Genomic DNA, 20875 nt, shown 5'->3' with positions numbered 1-20875 from the left:
AGTTTTTCTAGACAAACTTCATGAGAGCAGAATCTAGGTCATTCATAATAAAGCATAAAGCTTTAAAAAAAAAAAGCATAAAGCTTTGCTTATAGAAGGCATTCAAATATGTGATTAGTGAATAAACTGAGAAAAATAATATCCAGATCAGAAAAGGTCAAACAAATTTAAGATAAGGAAAGTGATCATAAGAATGCATCTAGTTGCTCTAAATGACTAATTCCTGGTTCCCAACTAGATGAACATCACATCTAGAGACTTGGAAAATACTTAAAACTCTTCTTATCTGAGAAACCCTATAGAAGGTAAGTGCTAAAGATGAAAAGCATATAAAGACAAGAGATTAGTGGTTGCTTAGAGCCAAGGGGGGGAGGGGTGGGAAATAGGAAAATGAGAACTAAACAATACAGAGATTCTGAGGTGATGAAAATGTTCTAGAAAATGTTCTAGTCACAAACACCAGTGAGTACATTAAAAGCCACTGAATTGTCACACACTGAATGAACTATAAAATATCTGAATCATATCTCAATAAAGCAGTTATAAAATAAAAGATTAAGACAGCTGTCTTATCTTTCAAAAAGGAAAATAAAGGAAATTATATCAATCATAGATTGGACAGCGAAACAAAAGTCAAGAACTGATTAAGTGGGTGGTATGTAGTAAGTACTCTGAAAGAAGTAACACTTACTAGGAGCAGGTAAAAATTCACTGAGAAACTGTACTTCCTTCTGTGAATAAAACAACAACAAAGAATAGCAGCAGTAGATCAGAAATGTGACCAGATAAGCATATGAAGATTTCAAAAAGGCATCTTTGAAAATGTCTCAAGTCATAATATCCATGTGAATAAGATGAATTCAGGAGAGATGGGCAGAGATCATTTTTACAGTATACTCAAGGGTCACTAATGAACTAATCCAGCTATTATGAAGGTATCCTGAGCAAAACTGGGAAGTGAAGCCAGCAAGTGAAAAGTCAGAACAAAGGAAAAAGCAATCCCCAATAGTCTGGGAAAAGGAACCAGATTTCACATCTGAAATTCTGGGGAGAAATAGAAAGTACTATACTTTACCTCCAAAATCAAAAGATTAAAAAGAAAGTAAAAGATGGAAGGTACCCAGCTGTCTCAGTCAGTGCAGACTGTGACTCTTGATTTGGAGGTTGTAAATTTGAGCCCCAGGCTGGGTGTAGAGATTACTTAAAAACAAAATCTTTTTAAAAAGTGAAAGACGGGAAAGATGTGGTCTATTAGCAGGCCTGTGACAAAGAATAACTTGGTATAAGACAATGTGAATCAAATGGTTATCTGATTCCTAAACAGGATTATAGTAATGCCCATAGTTAAGAGGAGATGACATGCTTCAGTTCCTCTTGGAGGAGTCAAATATGAAGTCCTAGGTGACACATTAAAGTACATTCAGAGATACGTGACCAAGTTAAAAAACAAACTCAAAAGCATTTATGAAAATAGTAGGAAGTGCACAACAATATGAATTTATCTAGTATCACTGAAGTGTATGGCTAAGAGAGTGAGTTTTATGTGTATTTTACCACAATAAAAAAGAAAAAAGTAGGAAAAAACAGAGATGTTTAGACCAATGAAGAGATGATCTGTGAAGAACATGAAACTGCTGAAAAGGCAAGACATAACAAAAACATCCATCCATTGGAGTGTAAAATTTCCTTTATCATTCTTGGTTTCCCTATACCGTTGACCCTTGAACACCATAGGTTCAAATTGTGTGGGTTTATTTATATATGGATTTTTTTTTTATAAATACAGTACATGGTAAGAATTTTCCTTATGATTTTAGTAACATTTTGTTTTCTCTAGCTTACTGTACTGTAAGAATATAATACATGTAACTTACAGAATATGTATTAATCGACTATATTATTAGTAAGGCTTCTGGTCAACAGGAGGCTATCAGTCATTAAATTTGAGGTTGTCAAAAGTTATATGCATATTTCAACTACACAGGCAGTCAACATCCCTAACTCTCACATTGTTCAAGGGTCAACTGTGTTTAGTTTTACATTCATTGTCTGAACAAATATGTTTTCAGCATCTACTCCTATATCAATACTCTTATAGGTGCCAAGGGTACTGCCTGCATGGATCTTGCCATCCCTACCAGAGGGTTAACTATGTTAAACAAGCTTCCCATGCCTTCCTTTTAGTCGATGGAACCTTTTTTTTTTTTTTTTTTTTTTTTTGCAGTCACTCAGGTTCAGGAAGTAGGAGTCACTAGCTATGCCCCTACCACAAAACTAAGGCAGTATCACCACTATCATCACCATGAAACGGCTACAAGGAGGGATGAGCAGCTCCATCTGAGGGCAGAAGGCCACCAGCAAAACCCTGACAAGCAACATGGCTGGTTCCCATCTAGAACAAGAATGGCTGACATAACTTCCCTGTCACAGACTTTAATCTGTATCTCTTCTTAAATGCTGTTCTTTCTCTCTGGGAGGCCCTTTTCCTTCAACAATTCAATTTTTACCCCATTTTTAAGAATTACAGTCTACAGCCACCTTTTCCTAAAAGCCCTCCCATTTTATGAAAGCTCATGCAATCTTCTCTCTCCTGAAATCTGAGGACTTATTTTTTATACACCACAAGTTGACAATCAAACTTCTACTGCTTTGTCATATTTGATATTTCACTATGTATTTGTCTTAAAAATAACATGTATGTTCCCCCAAATAAGGAGCCTCACAATTTACTTCCATGAATTTTTCCCCTCAGTGACTAATCTAGTAACTCTAGCACACACAGGCTTGCATAGTTAGCTCTCAAAATGTGGTAAACTGTGTATCTGCAATTAGAAAGCACTGAGCTTGTATTTTATAAGTTCCTTTGGACAAACACAAGACATCTCCAGTCAGATGCTTTCAGTTTAGTACTTCATAAAACCGTCCCCTTTTCAATTCACTTCCAGTTTTTTCCTCTCAGCTGAGAGAAATCATTCCATTAAAATAATCACAAAAATATGCTTAAAATAAGTTTTAAAAAGTTTATTTCTTCTCAAAATGAGTGAAAGTTATATGTTTAAGTTGTTATAATCATCAGGAAAAAGAATTAGGAATGTTTTCTTAATTTCATTTAAATATTTTTTGAAGTTTTTGCTTAACTGCTTTATAAATTCACTATCTTCAACCTAAATTGACAAGTTGAGTATAAGCATCACTTAAAAAAGTGGGAGTGGAGGGATCCCTGGTGGCGCAGCGGTTTGGCGCCTGCCTTTGGCCCAGGGCGCGATCCTGGAGACCCGGGATCGAATCCCACGTCGGGCTCCCGGTGCATGGAGCCTGCTTCTCCCTCTGCCTGTGTCTCTGCCTCTCTCTCTCTCTCTCTGTGACTATCAAAAAATAAATAAAATTAAAAAAAAATTTAAAAAAAAAGTGGGAGTGGAGTAGGGAGAAATGATTTGAATTTTATATCAAATATTATTAAATAAAACTCCAGTGTCAAAGTAAATGAAAACAATTTCATCTCTGTGCTAAAGCTACGGTTTTCTAAAATGTCAGCCTGACAGAAAACAAAAACCAGAAGACGAGATCAAGCCTAAATAAAATTCTTCGAAAACACCTACCTCTTTTAAAACTCCTTTTGCAAATTAAATATCAGAAAATTTGTATACAATCTAAATTTCAGAAGGTGTTTTTCTTTTGATGTAACTCAATAAAGTTGAGAAAAAATTTACCCTATAGCTATATATCCCAATAATGTTCCAATCTAGAATAATTTATAGCATCTCAATATTTTTAAAGTATTTGTTATGTATTCCTGAACAAATCCTGATATAATCTATACCTAAGACATTTTCCAAAACATTCACTTACATTTTTGTGATTAACACATTTCATAAGAACTAGCTCTCTGTAAGCCCGTTTAGCATGAGTCTGATTTTGAAATGGCCGGCTTAGCTTCTTGATTGCAACATTTCTTTCAAGAATGGCATCATAAGCTGCACTGTAACAAGAAATTCAAAAACAAACAAAAATTTTAAATCTGCAAAACTGAATTTATGAAACATTCATGCAGATTCCTTAACTTTCTCCAAAGATAGAATGCAACTGTGTCAATTTCCAGTCTTTGATATTCAACATATTTCTTGAACACCTATTATAGCATATTCTAACACTGTATAGAATATTCTAACAGGTATAGCATTAACTGTTTCTTAAAATGCTATTATATTCAAAGAAACAATGGACTGTGAAGACAGAGACTGCTTGTTTGTTGGGTGTCCTCCAAATTCCACCTAGCATACAATTAGCACTCAATGCACAAATGTTTAATGAGTATTCAGGTCTAATAGATAGCTTTAAGCCTATCCTAAAGAATCCTAAAGAATACATGTGGTCATAAATTCTACCCAAGATACTTTCTGAAGAATTCTACATAAGCAGATCATTTCCATCTTCCTTGGACACAACAAAATGAATACAGAGAGAGGAAAGAATACATATATAAGAATACATATATGCATATATAAAGGTATGCAAAAGATTATTTTACAATATAAAAGTATTTAAACTTTGTTTTGGGAGGAATTAAAAAATCAAGTTTACAAATATAAATGCTAAATTTCAGGACATTACAAGCTGTTTCGTTGCTGTTAATGAAACATCTATAATTCTGTGACATATAACACATCCTCATCCTCCTCTTCATCCAACATCATTACTCTTCATATCTTCTACCATATCCCACTGACAAAACACCATGTTTTGTAAATGAAAGATCAGAGAAAGTAAAGCACAAATAAAGTATCTTAAAATCGTAGAATATTATGACTGAAAGAGACTACAAATCACTGAAGTCACTAATTAACTGCCTAAATTAATTGCCTGATTGATTTGCCTAAAGTGAGCCAGAAAGTTAAAAACAAAGCTGTGACCAAAAGACTGACGTGAGGTTATCGCTTTTCATACTGGACTACCTAACATACTGTAAGACTTCTGTTTATATATTTGGAAAGTTTGATATATTGCTGATTAAAACTATTCTCTAACTGAAAACTTGAGTTTGTTCTCTAGCTATCTCACTATTTCAAATGTAGTGAAGAAATATGTATTAAGAAATTGGTACTATGCCATAAAGGAACACATCTATGCATGATATATATGCCATAACTATTTCCTACATATGTATGTGTCTGTGTGTGTGTATATATACATATATATACACACACACAGATATATATATATATACACACACACACACACACACAGAGATAGTAAAAAAGACATAAATCTAACTCTGAGTTAGAAAATGTCATATTTACAGATATGTTCTCCTCAATTAAAAAAAAATTTTAGGAGTCATAAAAAATAGAAGTTTTGACTGTTTCAGATCAAGTATGTTTTATTTTTAAGCATTAAATTCATTTTATCGGGGATCCCTGGGTGGCGCAGCGGTTTGGCGCCTGCCTTTGGCTCAGGGCGCAATCCTGGAGACCCGGGATCGAATCCCATATCGGGCTCCCGGTGCATGGAGCCTGCTTCTTCCTCTGCCTGTGTCTCTGCCTCTCTCTCTCTCTCTGTGACTATCATAAATAAATAAATTAAAAATAAATAAATAAATAAATAAATAAATAAATAAATAAATAAATAAATAAATAAATAAAATAAATAAATTCATTTTATCTGTTAAACCAAAGTAGTATTGAAAACTCTAAAGGTTCAACAGTATCTGAGAAGGCTGCACTTTGTATCCAAGGAAGTTAGATTTCTAATTGTTGATACTTAAATGTGCACAAATTAGAGACCCCAATCCAGACTTCTATGAATCTTACTATCATTGGGGTCCAAATTAATGCATTTAAAAAACAATTAAGTTATTTAGTTGATTCTGATGGTAAGTAACACCGAGTAGGTTTTTTATTTATTTTTTAAATTATTTATTTTAGAGAAAGACAGAGAACGTGCAAACGTGCACGGGAAAGGGACCAAAGGGAGAGAGAAACTTAAAGCCGACTCCACGCTGAGGGCGGAGCCTGATACAGGGGTCAATCTCAGGACCTGGAGATCATGACCTGAGCTGAAACCAAGAGTCAGAGGTTTAACCAATTGTGCCACCCCAGGCACTCCCAGAAAAAAAAAAAACAAAAAACATTTTTTTAAATTTATTTTTTTTTAATTATTTGAGAGAGAGAGAGCATGAAAGAGTGTATGCGTGCACACACACAGACGGGAGGGGGGGGGGGGCAGAGGGAGAGAGAGAAGCAGACTCCTCACTGAGCAGGGCTCAATCCCAGGACTCTGAGAGCATGATCTGAGCTGAAGCAGACACTGAACCAACGGAGACACTCAGGCGCCCCACAAAAAACATTTTTAAACACTATTAAGAAGTTTATAAATACTATATTCCTTACAACAACCATGTAAATTAGGTGAGAAAACTGGCTTAGAAGTATTAACTTGCCATGAGTCACAAAGTTAATACATTATGAAACTAGAATCTGAACCATGAGCTGACTTTCAGAATCCTTCCTGTATTGACTGTACCACATTATTTTCTTTAAATTTAATTTGTGGTTGGTTAAATGTGCTTAGTTAAAATGACAACCAGCCAGCTAATACTTTATAAAATTACCCAAATTCTATAATTTCTGGTATTATAAGTTACTTCAAGAGAACAGAAAGACTAAATGCTACTGTTTCCATTACAGAAATCTGTTAGATTTTAGTATTTTACCATAATTGGTAATTTTTTTTAAAGTAGGCTACATACCCAGTGTGGAGTCCAACACAGGACTCAAAACTTAGGATCCTGAGCTCAAGACCTGAACTGAGATCAAGAGTTGGACGCTTAACTGACTGAGTCACTCAGGTACCCCAAATGCTGAATTTTTAAAAAATTAATATATTATCACAGGTAAAGTCTCCTCCCTATCTCTATTTTCAGAGGTAAGCATTATTCTGAGTTTGCTGTTTATTAATGGTTTTTATACTTTCCTACATATGTATGCATCCATAAGCATATGGTCTTATTTTGCATATTTTAATCTCTATATAAATGGTACAATAATGTATATATATTTTGCATCTTCCTTTTAAACTCAATACTGTATTTCTAAGATTGTTCTTGTTGAAACATCACTCCAGTTCATTCTAAATGTTGTATAGTACTTCACTACATGAATATATCACATTGTTTTATTCTCATGGACAGACTTGCTGGTATTACCAATTTTTACTACTATAAATGGTATTGCAAAGAATACTCCTATGTTTGTCTCTATGTACATGTGCAAGAGTTATTCTAAACCTGAGAGACCTGCAGGGTCATAAATACTTATGAGTTTTTAAAAAGAATTCCGAAATAAATTTGGTTCAAGAAGAGGTAATAAAGATATAATTATGTTTGAGTGAGGCTTAAAATTCCTCAAAACACTAGCTTATTATGCTTATTCAGTGATCTAAAAATCATTAGCAGAACTCTCCAAAAAGTGTTCTACCCTTATATTTTATAAAGAATTATGTTGGGGCACTTGGGTGGCTCAGTCAGTTGACCATCCAACTCTTGGCTTCAGCTCGGGTCATGATCTCAGGGTGCATTAAGCTCCACACTCACCAGGGAGTCTGCTTGAGATTCTCTCCCTCTGCCCCTTCCCCTGCACGTGTGCTTTTTCTCTCTCAAATAAATAAATCTAAAAAAAAATTATGTTGCTCTATATATAAAGCCTGGGCGTTTTGTAGAAATTAGCCAGTAAATCAATTTCAAAGACACATATGAATTCTGAAACACATACATGAGGCATTAGCTCACTTCATCCCCCAGTACAAAATAAGATTTCTGAAATTCCAGAGTTTCATTATAATGTGAAAGTAATGATTAAGAGAAGCTTCTTATTAAACAACTAGCTATGGGATGTATACATGGAATTAACAAGCATGCCACTTATCCTTTCCTGATATAGATATCTGTCTTTACATGGCTTATGACCAAGTATTTAATCATAATTTATACTTAAAGATGGCAGTGCTGATTTATAAAGTTGTGTTTAATGAATAATAAAGACCATCAACCCCAGAACAAAACAATTTACTATGTTATAGCTTTAATTCAAACTTTATTAAGTTTTATCTTAATTTTTTTGAGGCAAGTTAAATATTTACTCAGATAAATATAAGAGGAGAAAAGATGGCAGTTAATGATTCTTTGCCTAATTTTTGGAAGTAAAAACTTACCATACTATTCCTTGAGCTCCTGAGCCTATAGGTTTTAAATTCTGATATCGTTTCAAGACTGTAAATGTGGAATCTCCAATCTCTACACTATAAAAATTGCTGTCACGCTTGCTTCTGCTCATGATGGCAAACAATTAATTTAATGGCTTCATCCAAATATTCACCAAGAAGCTGCAAAATGGAACAAAATGTGATGTTAACAAAATGAATTTGTTTAAGCTTAAAATTCAAGTCCTTACTCTGTTCACTAATAGTAACACAGATTGCTATACCATGTTAAAGGAGCTGCTTCATTAAAACACAAGTAGAAAGAAAAAAATACCGGAAGTTGGTTAGCATCTGCTATACTTAAGGAGATGATTGAGAGTTAAAAACAGAACAAAATTTTTACAAAGGCTAAGTTTCTCCATTACAAGTCACTAGTGTCTTAACTTACTGGAAAATTATAAAACAAACAAAAAAAAGCAAATAATTATAACTAAACATGCCTTTAAGGTCACTTCCATAGTTTAAAATTTAAAACCAGTCCTTTTTTATGTATTTATTATGAAATACTGAAACCTTAATTTTTGTGAGAAATCGATAAACTTTTATTCAAAACTAATTCACAATCTCATTTAGCATGGCATGGAAGAAATCAACTGGCAGGCTAGTAAGCCTAGTTAGCATGTGTCAACCCTACCTAACAAACACAGAGCAGATCTCTGTTATGCTGTCACCATAACAGAGCCTGACCCCCACCAGCAACATCCAGGTATAATGCAGATGTTGAGGTTATGATGGTTGAAAGGATGAGAAGCAAGGTAGAAAATATAAGATAAAGTAAGATATAAAATAAAGTTAAAAATAAGAAAATATATAGAAAAAAGCATTTAGTATATTAGGATGTGAAATAAAAAAAATATTGTTCTGAATTGTGTGGGGCCTCAAAAGCACAATCTAAGTTCTGGCCACAGCTCTTTACCACATGCTGATTACAAGCCAAGGGAAGTCTTTTTCCACCTATTGGAGTTGTATTTATCGACAAACCTATTACCCATTCTTACTAGACGAAAGTGGTCTATTCCAAAATGCAAACAAGACAGCTCCAAACCACTCCCCACATCCCACAATGAACCAAGAAACCAGTGAGGTCTAAGAATTACTGTCCATGTGCATGCACGTGTAGGTTTTAAGATAATGCTAACAAAAACAAAAACAAAATTCTGGTAACACTTAGAATGCAAAGAAATCAATTTAACAAATACTAAGCGCCTAACCTGTTTGAGGCACTATGTTGGGCCCTAGGGCCAGATTATGTAGAAGCTCATGAACTGGATTCTAACAGTTGAATTCTTAGAGTAGGATGGAAGGCACTGGAAAGTGGAAAGCAAGAAGTCCCTGACCAGTTCCCTGGATGCTACTTGGAGAGACTACATTACAAGAGGAGGGGGAATAAGAATTAGAAAACTAGTAAGCTATTGTACTAATCCAGATAAGAGACAAAATAAAAAATAATGAATTCTTAGATACGATGGTATTAAAAATAAATAGAAACTAAACAAAAAAGTCCAAATACTGTAATCTTTAAAAAACTAGATAAGTAAATTGAAAGCAATCGAGAAGTCAGATAATTTGGATACAGTAAAGCAGGACCAGAGAAACATTTCCAAAATCAGTAACTAAACCAGTTATGTATTACTCCAAAAAGAAGTGTCTGAAATAACAAATGTCATTAATTCCACCTAAGCAGACAGACCAGAGGCTTAAAGAAAAAATGTCTGGTAACGATTTAAACACTTAAGATATGCTAGTAGACAAATACAAGTACTGGTTACCCAGACCAATTTCCTAAAGTAACCTGAATTCCCTCTTGTCTACCAGAGGAGGAAAAGGAGAAAGAGAAGTGAAAGGAGGAAGAGAAGTGGTGCTGGGTGCCAGGTCCCTCATCAAATATTCTACAGACTTATCCTGGAAACAGGGTCTGTCTAGGGCCCGAAGACTGTAATAATGGTCTCTGGTAATGTGCACATATGGTCAGAGGGGTAGCACAGAGCCTCTAAATAGTAAGGAAAGGCTTCTCTCTGTTCCCAGAACAGAATGGCCCGGAATCAGGAGTGCCCAAGGTACACACACAGAAGTCTACATTAAGCTGTGGCAGCAGCTGAGTGATGATAGCTAATACAACTCCCCAGGAACAGAGTAGGTATGGCAGGTAAAGTACCAGAGTTAAGTAGGTAGGCCCAGACAGTGATACCCTCCACAAAAGCCACAGCTGCCACTCCCACAAACAGGAACTAGAAAACTCTACTCACTCTCAGTTGACAATATTGGCATACCTGAATCCAACTCTATGCTGGGTACAATAAACACAACAGTTAACAGCATCTCTCTGCCCCTTAAGAGAGCTTGTAGTTAAGACAGATAAAGAGACCTTATGTTGCTTAGTATCTGCCTGTGTATCAATATGGCTGTCATAAGAGCAGTGAAGAGATAGGGCAGGATGCTAAAAGAGACAAGACTATGCTAGTCTGGGCTCAGGAAAAAACTCCCTTGATGCTGTGATGTTTGAGCAAGATCTGAACACTGCATATGAGTTAATCAGGCATGAAGAGAAGGGAGCTTTCTAGGCAGAACAAATATTATATGCAAAGTAAATTCACCAACTTTAACTGTCCAATTTGATCAGTTTGATGAAAGTACACAATCCTATAACCAGGACCCAAACCACGGTGTAGATTATTCCATTACCACAAAATGTTTGTGTATGGGTCAAACCCTGCCCTCTACTTTCCACCCACCTCTAGTAACCAATGAACTGCTTAGCTGTATCTTTCCTAGATCTTCATATAAATGAAATCACAGCATTATGTAATTTATATGTCTGGCTTCTTTCATTTGCCCTAATGCTGCTTTTTTTTTTATTTTTAAGATTTTAAGTTTTAAAATAATATTCTACAATGTGGGGCTCAGGGATCCCTGGGTGGTGCAGCGGTTTGGCGCTTGCCTTTGGCCCAGGGCGCGATCCTGGAGACCCGGGATCGAATCCCACATCGGGCTCCCGGTGCATGGAGCCTGCTTCTCCCTCTGCCTGTGTCTCTGCCTCTCTCTCTCTCTCTGTGTGACTATCATAAATAAATAAAAATTAAAAAAAAAAAATGTGGGGCTCAGACTCACAACCCCAAGATCAGGAGTTATCTGTTCCACAGAGTGAGCCAGCCAGGTGCCATTGCCCTAATGCATTTAATATTCATCTGTGCTGCATCCCTTTTTACTACCAAATGGTATTCTATCGTGTGGATGTACCATTTGGACATTTGGATTGTTGTCAGTCTGGAAGTGTATTATAAATGACACTAGTATAAACATTCACACTCCCCCCCCCATACATCTTTGGTAAATACTTAGGAGGGGGATGCTGAGTCCTATGCTTACTTTTGTAAGAAACAGCCAAACTGTTTTCCAAAGTGGCCATACCTTTTTTATTCCTGGCAGCGAAGTAAGAGAGTACTACTTGCTCCACATTCTTGTGACTGCCATTTAATTTTATGTATACTAGTGGTTTACATCTGCGTTTCCTAATAATTAATGATGCTGAGCATTTTTTCATGGACTTACATGCTACATTTTTTGATGAAGTAGCTAATTAACACTTGTGCCCATTTAAAAATATGATTTTTAAGTACTTATTTATATATTCTTTATCAGATGTTAAGCAAGTATTTTTTCAAGTCTGTGGCTTGCTTTTCCATTTCCATTTTCTTAAGTGTCTTTTTTTTTTAATGTTTTACTTTGAAATAATTTTAGAATCACACAGAAGTTACAAAAATAATATGGAGATCCTGGCTATCCTTTACCCAGCTTCACTCAAATGAGAGCATCTGACATAACCACAGCACAATTATCAAAATGAGAAAGTTGACATTGGTACATACACTACTGTTAACAAACAAGGAAACTGACATTTGGTACAATACGATTAAACAAACTATAGACATTATTCAGATTTTACCAGTTTTAAATGTACTTTGTGTATAGTTCTCTGTAAATTTATCACATACATCTATTAGTGTAAACTCTATCACAATCAGAAGTGTTTCATCTCACCAAAGAAAATCCTTCATGCTATCCGTTTATATAATCACACTCTCTTGCCAACCTTACCCCTGACAGCTATGTTTCCACCACTATAAATTTTTTTCATTTAAGTAAAATGTTATGTAAGTGATATCACATAATGCGTAATCTTTTATAGTTTCCAATATACAAGCCTTGCAAAATTTTGTTCAACTTTTTCTTAGGTATTCATATTCTGGGTGCTGTTGTAAATGTTTTAACGTTAATTTATTTTTAAATTTTCAGTTGTTCATTGCTAAAATATAGAAATACAATTAATTTTTTATATAATAGTTTTGTACTAAGTTCATTTATTAGTCTTAGGAACCTTTTTTGTGGATTCTTCAAGATTTTCCACGTATACAATCAGTTTCATTTCTTCGTTTCCAATTTGAATGCCTCTGAATTCCTTTTCTTGCCCCTATTCACTACAAGTTCCATACAATCCTGAATAGAAGTGGTAAGAGTAAACATCATTCCCTTGGTCCCTGATCTAAGGAGAAGCCATTCAGAGAAGAAATAGCCAGACACAGATAGAAAATGAAGAGAACACACTGAAGAAGCCAAAGGGTTTTAAAAAACTGGTGAGTGAATGCTTCAGAAATATCAAAGAAACCACTCAAGTAGTAATGGGGGGTAGAAGCTAGATTGGAATGAGCTGAGGTGTAAGTAGGATATGATTTTAGAAATAGGTTAAGTAGATGTCAGTACTTCTTAAGAGAAATTTAGCAAAGAAGGGAGGAAATTGATAGAGAAAAATGGTAAAGGCAGGATAGACTATATATAACATATAACATGGTATAGTATATATAACACAAAAACAACATGAACATTTTTTAAAGATTTTATTTATTTATTCGTGAGAGACACACACACACACACACAGAGGCAGAGACACAGGCAGAGGGAGAAACAGGCTCCCTGCAGGGAAGCCCAATGAGGAACTTGATCCCTGGACACCAGGATCATGCGGCCCTGAGCTGAAAGCAGACGCTCAACTGCTGAGCCACCCAGGCATCCCATGAACCTATTGACCTACTAACAGAAAGGATACAATATAAAGAAGAAGGGTGAGAACAGGGGAATGAAAAAGAAAAATGAAGTTTCAGATGGCACCATATTTTTTTTTATTGGTGTTCAATTTGCCAACATACAGAATAACACCCAGTTATTCTGGGTTATTATTATTCATCCAGTTATTATTCATCCCATCAAGTACCCCCCTCAGTGTCCGTCACCCAGTCATCCCCATCACCCGCCCACCTCCCTTTCCACCACCCCTAGCTCGTTTCCCAGAGTTAGGAGTCTCTCATGTTCTGTCTCCCTTTCTGGTATTTCCCACTCATTTTTTTCTCCTTTCCCCTTTACTCCCTTTCACTATTTTTTATATTCCCCAAATGAATGAGACCATAAAATGTTTGTCCTTCTCCGATTGACTTATTTCACTCAGCATAATACCCTCCAGTTCTATCCACGTTGAAGCAAATGGTGGGTATTTGTCATTTCTGATGGCTGAGTAATATTTCATTGTATACATAAACCACATCTTCTTTATCCATTCATCTTTCGATGGACACCGAGGCTCGTTCCACAGTTTGGCTACTGTGGACATTGCTGCTTTATACATCGGGGTGCAGGTGTCCCGGCGTTTCACTGCATCTGTATCTTTGGGGTAAATCCCCAGCAGTGCCATTGCTGGGTCGTAGGGCAGGTCTATTTTGAACTCTTTGAGGAACCTCCACACAGTTTTCCAGAGTGGCTGCACCAGTTCACATTCCCACCAACAGTGTAAGAGTGTTCCCCTTTCTCCACATCCTCTCCAACATTTGTTGTTTCCTGCCTTGTTAATTTTCCCCATTCTCACTGGTGTGAGGTGGGATCTCATTGTGGTTTTGATTTGTATTTCACTGATGGCAAGTGATGAGGAGCATTTTCTCACGTGCTTGTTGGCCATGTCTATGTCTTCCTCTGTGAGATTTCTGTTCTTGGCTTTTGCCCATTTCATGATCGGATTGTTTCTTTGCTGTTGAGTTTAATAAGTTCTTTATAGATCTTGGATACTGGCCGTTTATTTGATATGTCATTTGCTAATATCTTCTCTCATTCTTGAGGTTGTAGGTTGTCTTTTAGTTTTGTTGACTGTTTCTTTTGCTGTGCAAAAGCTTCTTATCTTGATGAAGTCCCCCATTCTTGAGGTTGTAGGTTGTCTTTTAGTTTTGTTGACTGTTTCTTTTGCTGTGCAAAAGCTTCTTATCTTGATGAAGTCCCAAAGGTTCATTTTTGCTTTTGTTTCTCTTGCCTTCATGGATGTATCTTGCAAGAAGTTGCTGTGGCCAAGTTAAAAAAGAGTGTTGCCTGTGTTCTCCTCTAGGATTTTGATGGAATCTTGTCTCACATTAAGATCTTTCAACCATTTTGAGTTTATATTTGTGTGGTGTAAGAGAGTGGTCTAGTTTCATTCTTCTGCATGTGGATGTCCAATTTTCCCAGCACCATTTATTGAAGAGACTGTTTTTTCTTCCAGTGAATAGTCTTTCCTGCTTTGTCGAATATTAGTTGATCATAAAGTTGAGGGTCCACTTCTGGATTCTTTATTCTGCTCCATTGATCTATGTGTCTGTTTTTGTGCCAGTACCACACTGTCTTGATGACCACAGCTTTGTAGTACAACCTGAAATCTGGCATTGTGATGCCCCCAGATATGGTTTTCTTTTTTAATATTCCCCTGGCTATTCGGGGTCTTTTCTGATTCCACACAAATCTTAAAATAATTTGTTCCAACTCTCTGAAGAAAGTCCATGGTATTTTGATAGGGATTGCATTGAACGTGTAAATTGCCCTGGGTAACATTGACATTTTCACAATATTAATTCTGCCAATCCATGAGCATGGAATATTTTTCCATCTCTTTGTGTCTTCCTCAATTTCTTTCAGAAGCGTTCTGTAGTTTTTAGGGTATAGATCCTTTACCTCTTTGGTTAGGTTTATTCCTAGGTATCTTATGCTTTTGGGTGCAATTGTAAATGGGATTGACGCCTTAATTTCTCTTTCTTCAGTCTCACTGTTATTGTATAGAAATGCCACTGACTTCTGGGCATTGATTTTGTATCCTGCCACACTGCCAAATTGCTGTATGAGTTCTAGCAATCTTGGGGTGGAGTCTTTTGGGTTTTCTATGTAGAGTATCATGTCATCTGCGAAGAGGGAGAGTTTTGACTTCTTCTTTGCCAATGTGAATGCCTTTTATTTCTTTTTGTTGGCTGATTGCTGAGGCTAGGACTTCTAGTACTATGTTGAATAGCAGTAGATGGCACTGTATTTCTGAAAAGATTGAAAGGAATGGGATCCAGAACATATGTGTGGCCATACAGATGGAGACACTGGTGTAGCTCTGCCAATCAGAAAATATCATCAAGACTGAGATGGAAGGGTCAATTTCCAAGACAAGGGCATGAAGGATATTGGTGACATTATGGAGGATGCATTTGTTTTCCTGTTCTCTCCATCATGATGCTGGAATAGCGAGAGTGTAAGGAGAATATGGTACTGGTTCTCTAATGACTCATGCCCCTACTCAGGAAGGCCTCTGCTTGGATTAAAAACAAAGGAACTATAGTTGTAGAATTTAGATATGACTGGCTATGGGGTTCAGAGGAGTTAAGAGAAAAGATAGGCATTATTATTATGCCATTCAATAGATGAGTAAACTCAGGCTCAAAAAGGCTAACATGCGATGAAATGTTGTAGAAATGTTGAGGTTCAGCTCTAGCCTTCAAATTTCACCTCTTATTATTCTTCTAGCAAGAACACTAAACTCAATGTCAACATGGCTAAATTATCATCCCCCAAAACTCTCATGCACCTGAAATTTACTCATTTCCCTTTCCTTCTTGTGAAATATTTTCACCAATTTTTTCCTAGCTCAACTGTATCTATCAAAGTATGATGTTCATGAAGCCTTTTCTATTCAAACCATCTTGAACCTAATTTCTCATCTAAATTGCTTTGTATAAATAGGCAGATTTTACTACCAGACTGTGATTTTTTTTTTTAAGATTTTGATTTTACTTGAGAGAGAGAACATGCAAGGAGAGGGAGAGGGAGAGAACCTCAAGCAGCCTCAGCACTGAGTGCAGAGTCTGTTACAGGGGTTTGACTCAGAGCTCAATCTGATAACCCTGAGATCGTGACCTGAGCTGAAACCAAGAGTCAGACACTTAACTGACTGAGCCACCCAGGTGCCTCCAGACTGCGATCTTTTTGAAGGTAAGGACTGTGTTTTCTACATCTTCAGGTTCCTAGCACATCCACTCTCTGTATGTTATATTTAATACTAACTGCTTAAAGAAGTTAACCAAAAAAAAAAAAAAAAAAAGAAAGAAGTTAACCAAGAATATGAATCTTTTTAAAGTTACAAATTACTTAATAAATTGTTCTATTTATCTTCATCAGTGTTTTCCTTTGTTAGCAGGGAAAGAAGATTGAATTAGGTTTTTATGACTCAAGGTTTACTTCCATGATGTCTACACAAGGAACAAGTCTACTGCCATCAGGTTGGCCCACCTATAAAATGGCTGGTCTGGCAAACTTTTTTTTTTTTTTTTTTGGTCTGGCAAACTTGAATGTGGAGACAAACAAGTTAAACTAAATAGTTATATTAAAAGTATTTATGACAAAAAGAAGGATTTCAATGCAGCCACACAAAAAGGCCTCACAGACAATAGAAAATAACTCAGCAGGTTGCATCACAAATCTTTTTAATGGCTAAGCTTAGAATTTAACCAATTAACTTCAGAACTTATCCTAAAGAAAAATGAAACTCAGTAAGTTCCTATAATCCTCACAATAAACTAAAATTAGTATTAAGACTTAAGTAGCTTATATTAAAACAGAATGAAGTAAAACTAACAGAGAAGAAACAGAACTCTCCACCTATCCACCATTTTTAAAGCTGAATGAGGTGAACATACAGACACCTGTATACTTTTTTCTTAGAGAAGACTTTACTTTAGCTTAGTGACTCTCTAATTTAAATGTGTATACGAATTAATGTTCAGGAGTGAGCATGTGTGTGTGTGTGTGTGTGTGTGTGTGTGTACATAAAAGATTTTATATTGTCTTTTATGAGCTAGAGAACTTTTAAGAGTGATTCTTTGCCTTTATACACTGACTTCAGATTCTAACTGCAGTAAACACCAAGAGTCCATTCTAAATAATCCATAAAACTTGCACAATCAAAATCACCCCTAAAAATTAGTTAAATCATCATATACAACATTATGTATAATAACTTTTAGGGCTACAAAATGTGAGATGTTCACCCTATGGGAATCATAGGAACTTACTAAAATAGAACAGCAGATTCCTGTCTCCAAGAGACAAACCAATTCCTGTCACTTCTTTCATTTTATCCATCTGTAAGACATGCATAGCTGAGAAATTAAAAGTTAAACTCCTCTAAGACGAAATGTCACTACCATGGGCATTAAAATAATGAAGCTTCTAGGAAGAGGTCAGAATCTTATAAGAATTAATTCACCTGATCCAGACTTTATGAAAGTAAGAGAAGCTAAATGAATCTAGATGAGGGCTGAAATAATGCCCCTCTAAATGTGAGACTTTTCCTTATTCTTCCTTTCCTTCACTACTCACTTATAAAGAGAAGGTTAGATCTACTCCCACAGATCCTCTGTAAAAAAAGTAGAGGGCAAATCCTTTAAGTATTAGTATAATTAGTATGTTTCTTTAGTTATCCATTGAGTTCAGAAAGTAAGTATTCCAGCCAAAAAATAACCTTGATGCCTGGGCCACTACCGACTCTTTCTACTATGTACCAATCATACCTAGTATGCCCTCTTTTCTAGGAGAATCTAGCCCTCCACCACAAAGAGAGTGGAGAAAGTAGGCCCAGTTTGTACTTCAGCAATTGGTTTTTGTAACACCTATTTATAAAATAGATTTATCACTTAATTGAGCTTACTAGAATAGGTTAATTACATTACAATCACAAAATAATGCTAACATCCCAGTGTACCTTCACAATTTCTGTATTTGAGGGGGATGCCTTTGACTAAAATAGCAGCAGCCACATGAAATCACTAAGCTTCAGAATTAGTTTCTAAGACCTCAGATATTCAGGTTATTTATTAAAGACCTCATGACTTTATAGCAGTGTCCTCAGCAATAAAGTAGTATGCTTTTGATTGCTTTCTAAACAGTAACAACTCAATATGTGTATCCTTTTACCATTCATATTTTTGTTAGTTGATATCCAAGAATCATACTCGAAATGGCAAAAATCTAAAAATATTAGAAAGCTGTCTCTGGGCTGCTCAACTATATTTAGATTGTTAATGTTAGTGGCTAAAATGCAACAAGAATTTTCTCAGTGACATTCAACTCAATAAAAACAAGTAACCTGGGGATCCCTGGGTGGCGCAGCGGTTTGGCGCCTGCCTTTGGCCCAGGGCGCGATCCTGGAGACCCGGGATCGAATCCCACATCGGGCTCCCGGTGCATGGAGCCTGCTTCTCCCTCTGCCTATGTCTCTGCCTCTCTCTCTTTCTCTCTCTGTGACTATCATAAAAAAAAAAAAAAAAAAAAACAAGTAACCTAATTTGTAAGAATACACTATTTCTCAAGGTACTCATTAAGATATTTTCATTTTAAAGCTAAAAAAATGTACACTTGTAAGCTCCTATAACATTTTTTTTTTTTAGTTCTTAGGCAAGAAAGAATACCTACAGCTTGAAGAGCATCTTTGTACACTGTGGTACCTTGGGTTAACTCTTCTATGAAAAAGCTGATCATACGAAAGAACTCATTCCTTGAGAAAGACTCAAATGCCTGACATTTTCTAATCATAACTTTTGCCAACTCTTCTAGTAATAAGGTTCTCAGGGTCATAAGAAAGAAAATGCTGGGATCCCTGGGTGGCTCAGTGGTTTAGTGCCTGCCTTTGGCCCAGGGCGTGATCCTGGAGTCCCGGGATCGAATCCCACATCGGGCTCCCTGCATGGAGCCTGCTTCTCCCTCAGCCTGTGCCTCTGCCTCTCTATCATGAATAAATAAATAAAATCTTTAAAAAAAAAAAAAAAAAGAAAATTTGGTCACATTCAACCACCAACAGACACACTTCCTAAAACTACAAATTAGGAATAGCAAATGAAAAGTGTCCAAGATGCATTTTGCAGGGAATTTTATTCATATTAGTTAATTCCACATATAATTACCACCTGTTTATCTTGCCAGCAGTGTAATTATGATCAAAATTTTGAAAAAGTCCTAGGTAGGTATTAGCAGAAAGTGATTCCATTACAAATAGCTTTCTGTAATTAAATATGCCTGCTCCCAGGAGAAAAAAGTAACCACTGAATTTCAGAGTAAATTACAGCATGTTTCAAAATCTGAAATCTCAGCAAGATGAGGGAGAAAAACAGCATTTCCATCTGATTGTGATAACCAGATATAACAAATCTAAGCTCAAGATTTGCAAGATTAATAAAGTGGTTTAAATGTCCAGTTACAAACCTATAATTAATCACTCAAAAAAAGCCTTCAATTTTAAGTTCTAACTTACCAAAAATCTCTTTTTTCACTACCAACACATTAACAGCAACAAAGGCTAGAGACTAAAAACAGATTTTTTTCCTATATAAATTTATAGCAGATACTAAGTATTTCTCCTCTAATCCTCTTCCCCTCACACTTCCCCCAAAGATTTATGACTTGCTGGAGTTAATTCAATAGCCTACATATGGAAAAAGCTCATGAAATCACTTAGGAGGCAATTTAAACATAATATGGGTGTCCCACACGCTAAATGGGAGAAGTAATAAAATGGCTTTTCCCTGGTTTGGATTTTTTGATTCACAAAAGGGCTAACTCACTTATACATATTTATTTGTTCCTAAAGGGGCCTCCAACAATTTAAAACTATACAATGATGAAGTACTTTGAAGGAAAAAAGATCCTTAAATAATAGTATCAAATGATTTGATAAAACAAACGGCACAGAGGAAGAAGGCCTAGAAAAACAAAGTATGCTAAACCCATTCAATACCAGAACAAATGATGCTAAGAGGACTCAAAGGCCCCAGGAGTACTGCAATCCTGAGTAATAATAATTTATGATATCCCTGAGGCATTAAGAAATTAAATGATCAGTGTACTCCATTTCAGAAAGCCAGAACCTGGCTAACAAATTTTTATAAAGAAGCTGCTAATCAAAGTTACTTTATTTTTTTTTAAAGATTTTATTTATTTATTCATGAGAGACACAGAGAGAGAGAGAGATAGAGACACAAGCAGAGGGAGAAGCAGGCTCCATGCAGGGAGCCCGATGTGGGACTTGATCCCGGGACTCCAGGATCACGCCCTGGACCAAAGGCAGGCGCTAAACTGCTGAGTCACCCAGGGATCCCCAAAGTTACTTTTTTAAATGTTAGTGTATCAGGGTAGCAAAAATCACATATGATACACATCATAAACTGGCAATAAGCATATTGCAAAAAGTCACCCTTACTCCTCAAATCCTTACAATCACCCTTAACGCTCCACTATCTCTCCAACCCTT

General features: G+C 36.1%; 1 protein-coding gene across 7 annotated transcripts in view; it reads right to left on the bottom strand.

Moving 5' to 3' along the window:
- MAPK8 (mitogen-activated protein kinase 8) overlaps positions 1-20875 on the bottom strand; it is an 86397-nt gene that overhangs the window by 30436 nt on the left and 35086 nt on the right. For 6 of the 7 annotated variants that reach the window (XM_055345277.1, XM_055345276.1, XM_055345275.1 and 3 more), the window contains 2 exons: positions 8206-8376; positions 3850-3979 (listed from right to left, as the gene is read on the bottom strand). The exons of the other annotated variant lie outside the window; for it this stretch is intronic. In XM_055345277.1, coding sequence (XP_055201252.1) covers positions 3850-3979; positions 8206-8327 — 252 coding nt within the window. In that variant the 5' untranslated portion in view covers positions 8328-8376. The remainder of the gene's footprint in view (positions 1-3849; positions 3980-8205; positions 8377-20875) is intronic. 7 annotated transcript variants of the gene reach the window in all.

Source organism: Nyctereutes procyonoides, unplaced genomic scaffold (genome assembly GCF_905146905.1).
Source record: "Nyctereutes procyonoides isolate TBG_1078 unplaced genomic scaffold, NYPRO_anot_genome, whole genome shotgun sequence".
Lineage (NCBI taxonomy): Eukaryota > Metazoa > Chordata > Mammalia > Carnivora > Canidae > Nyctereutes > Nyctereutes procyonoides.
Note: the sequence above shows the minus strand (reverse complement) of the source record. Positions and strands in the feature narration are given on the sequence as shown.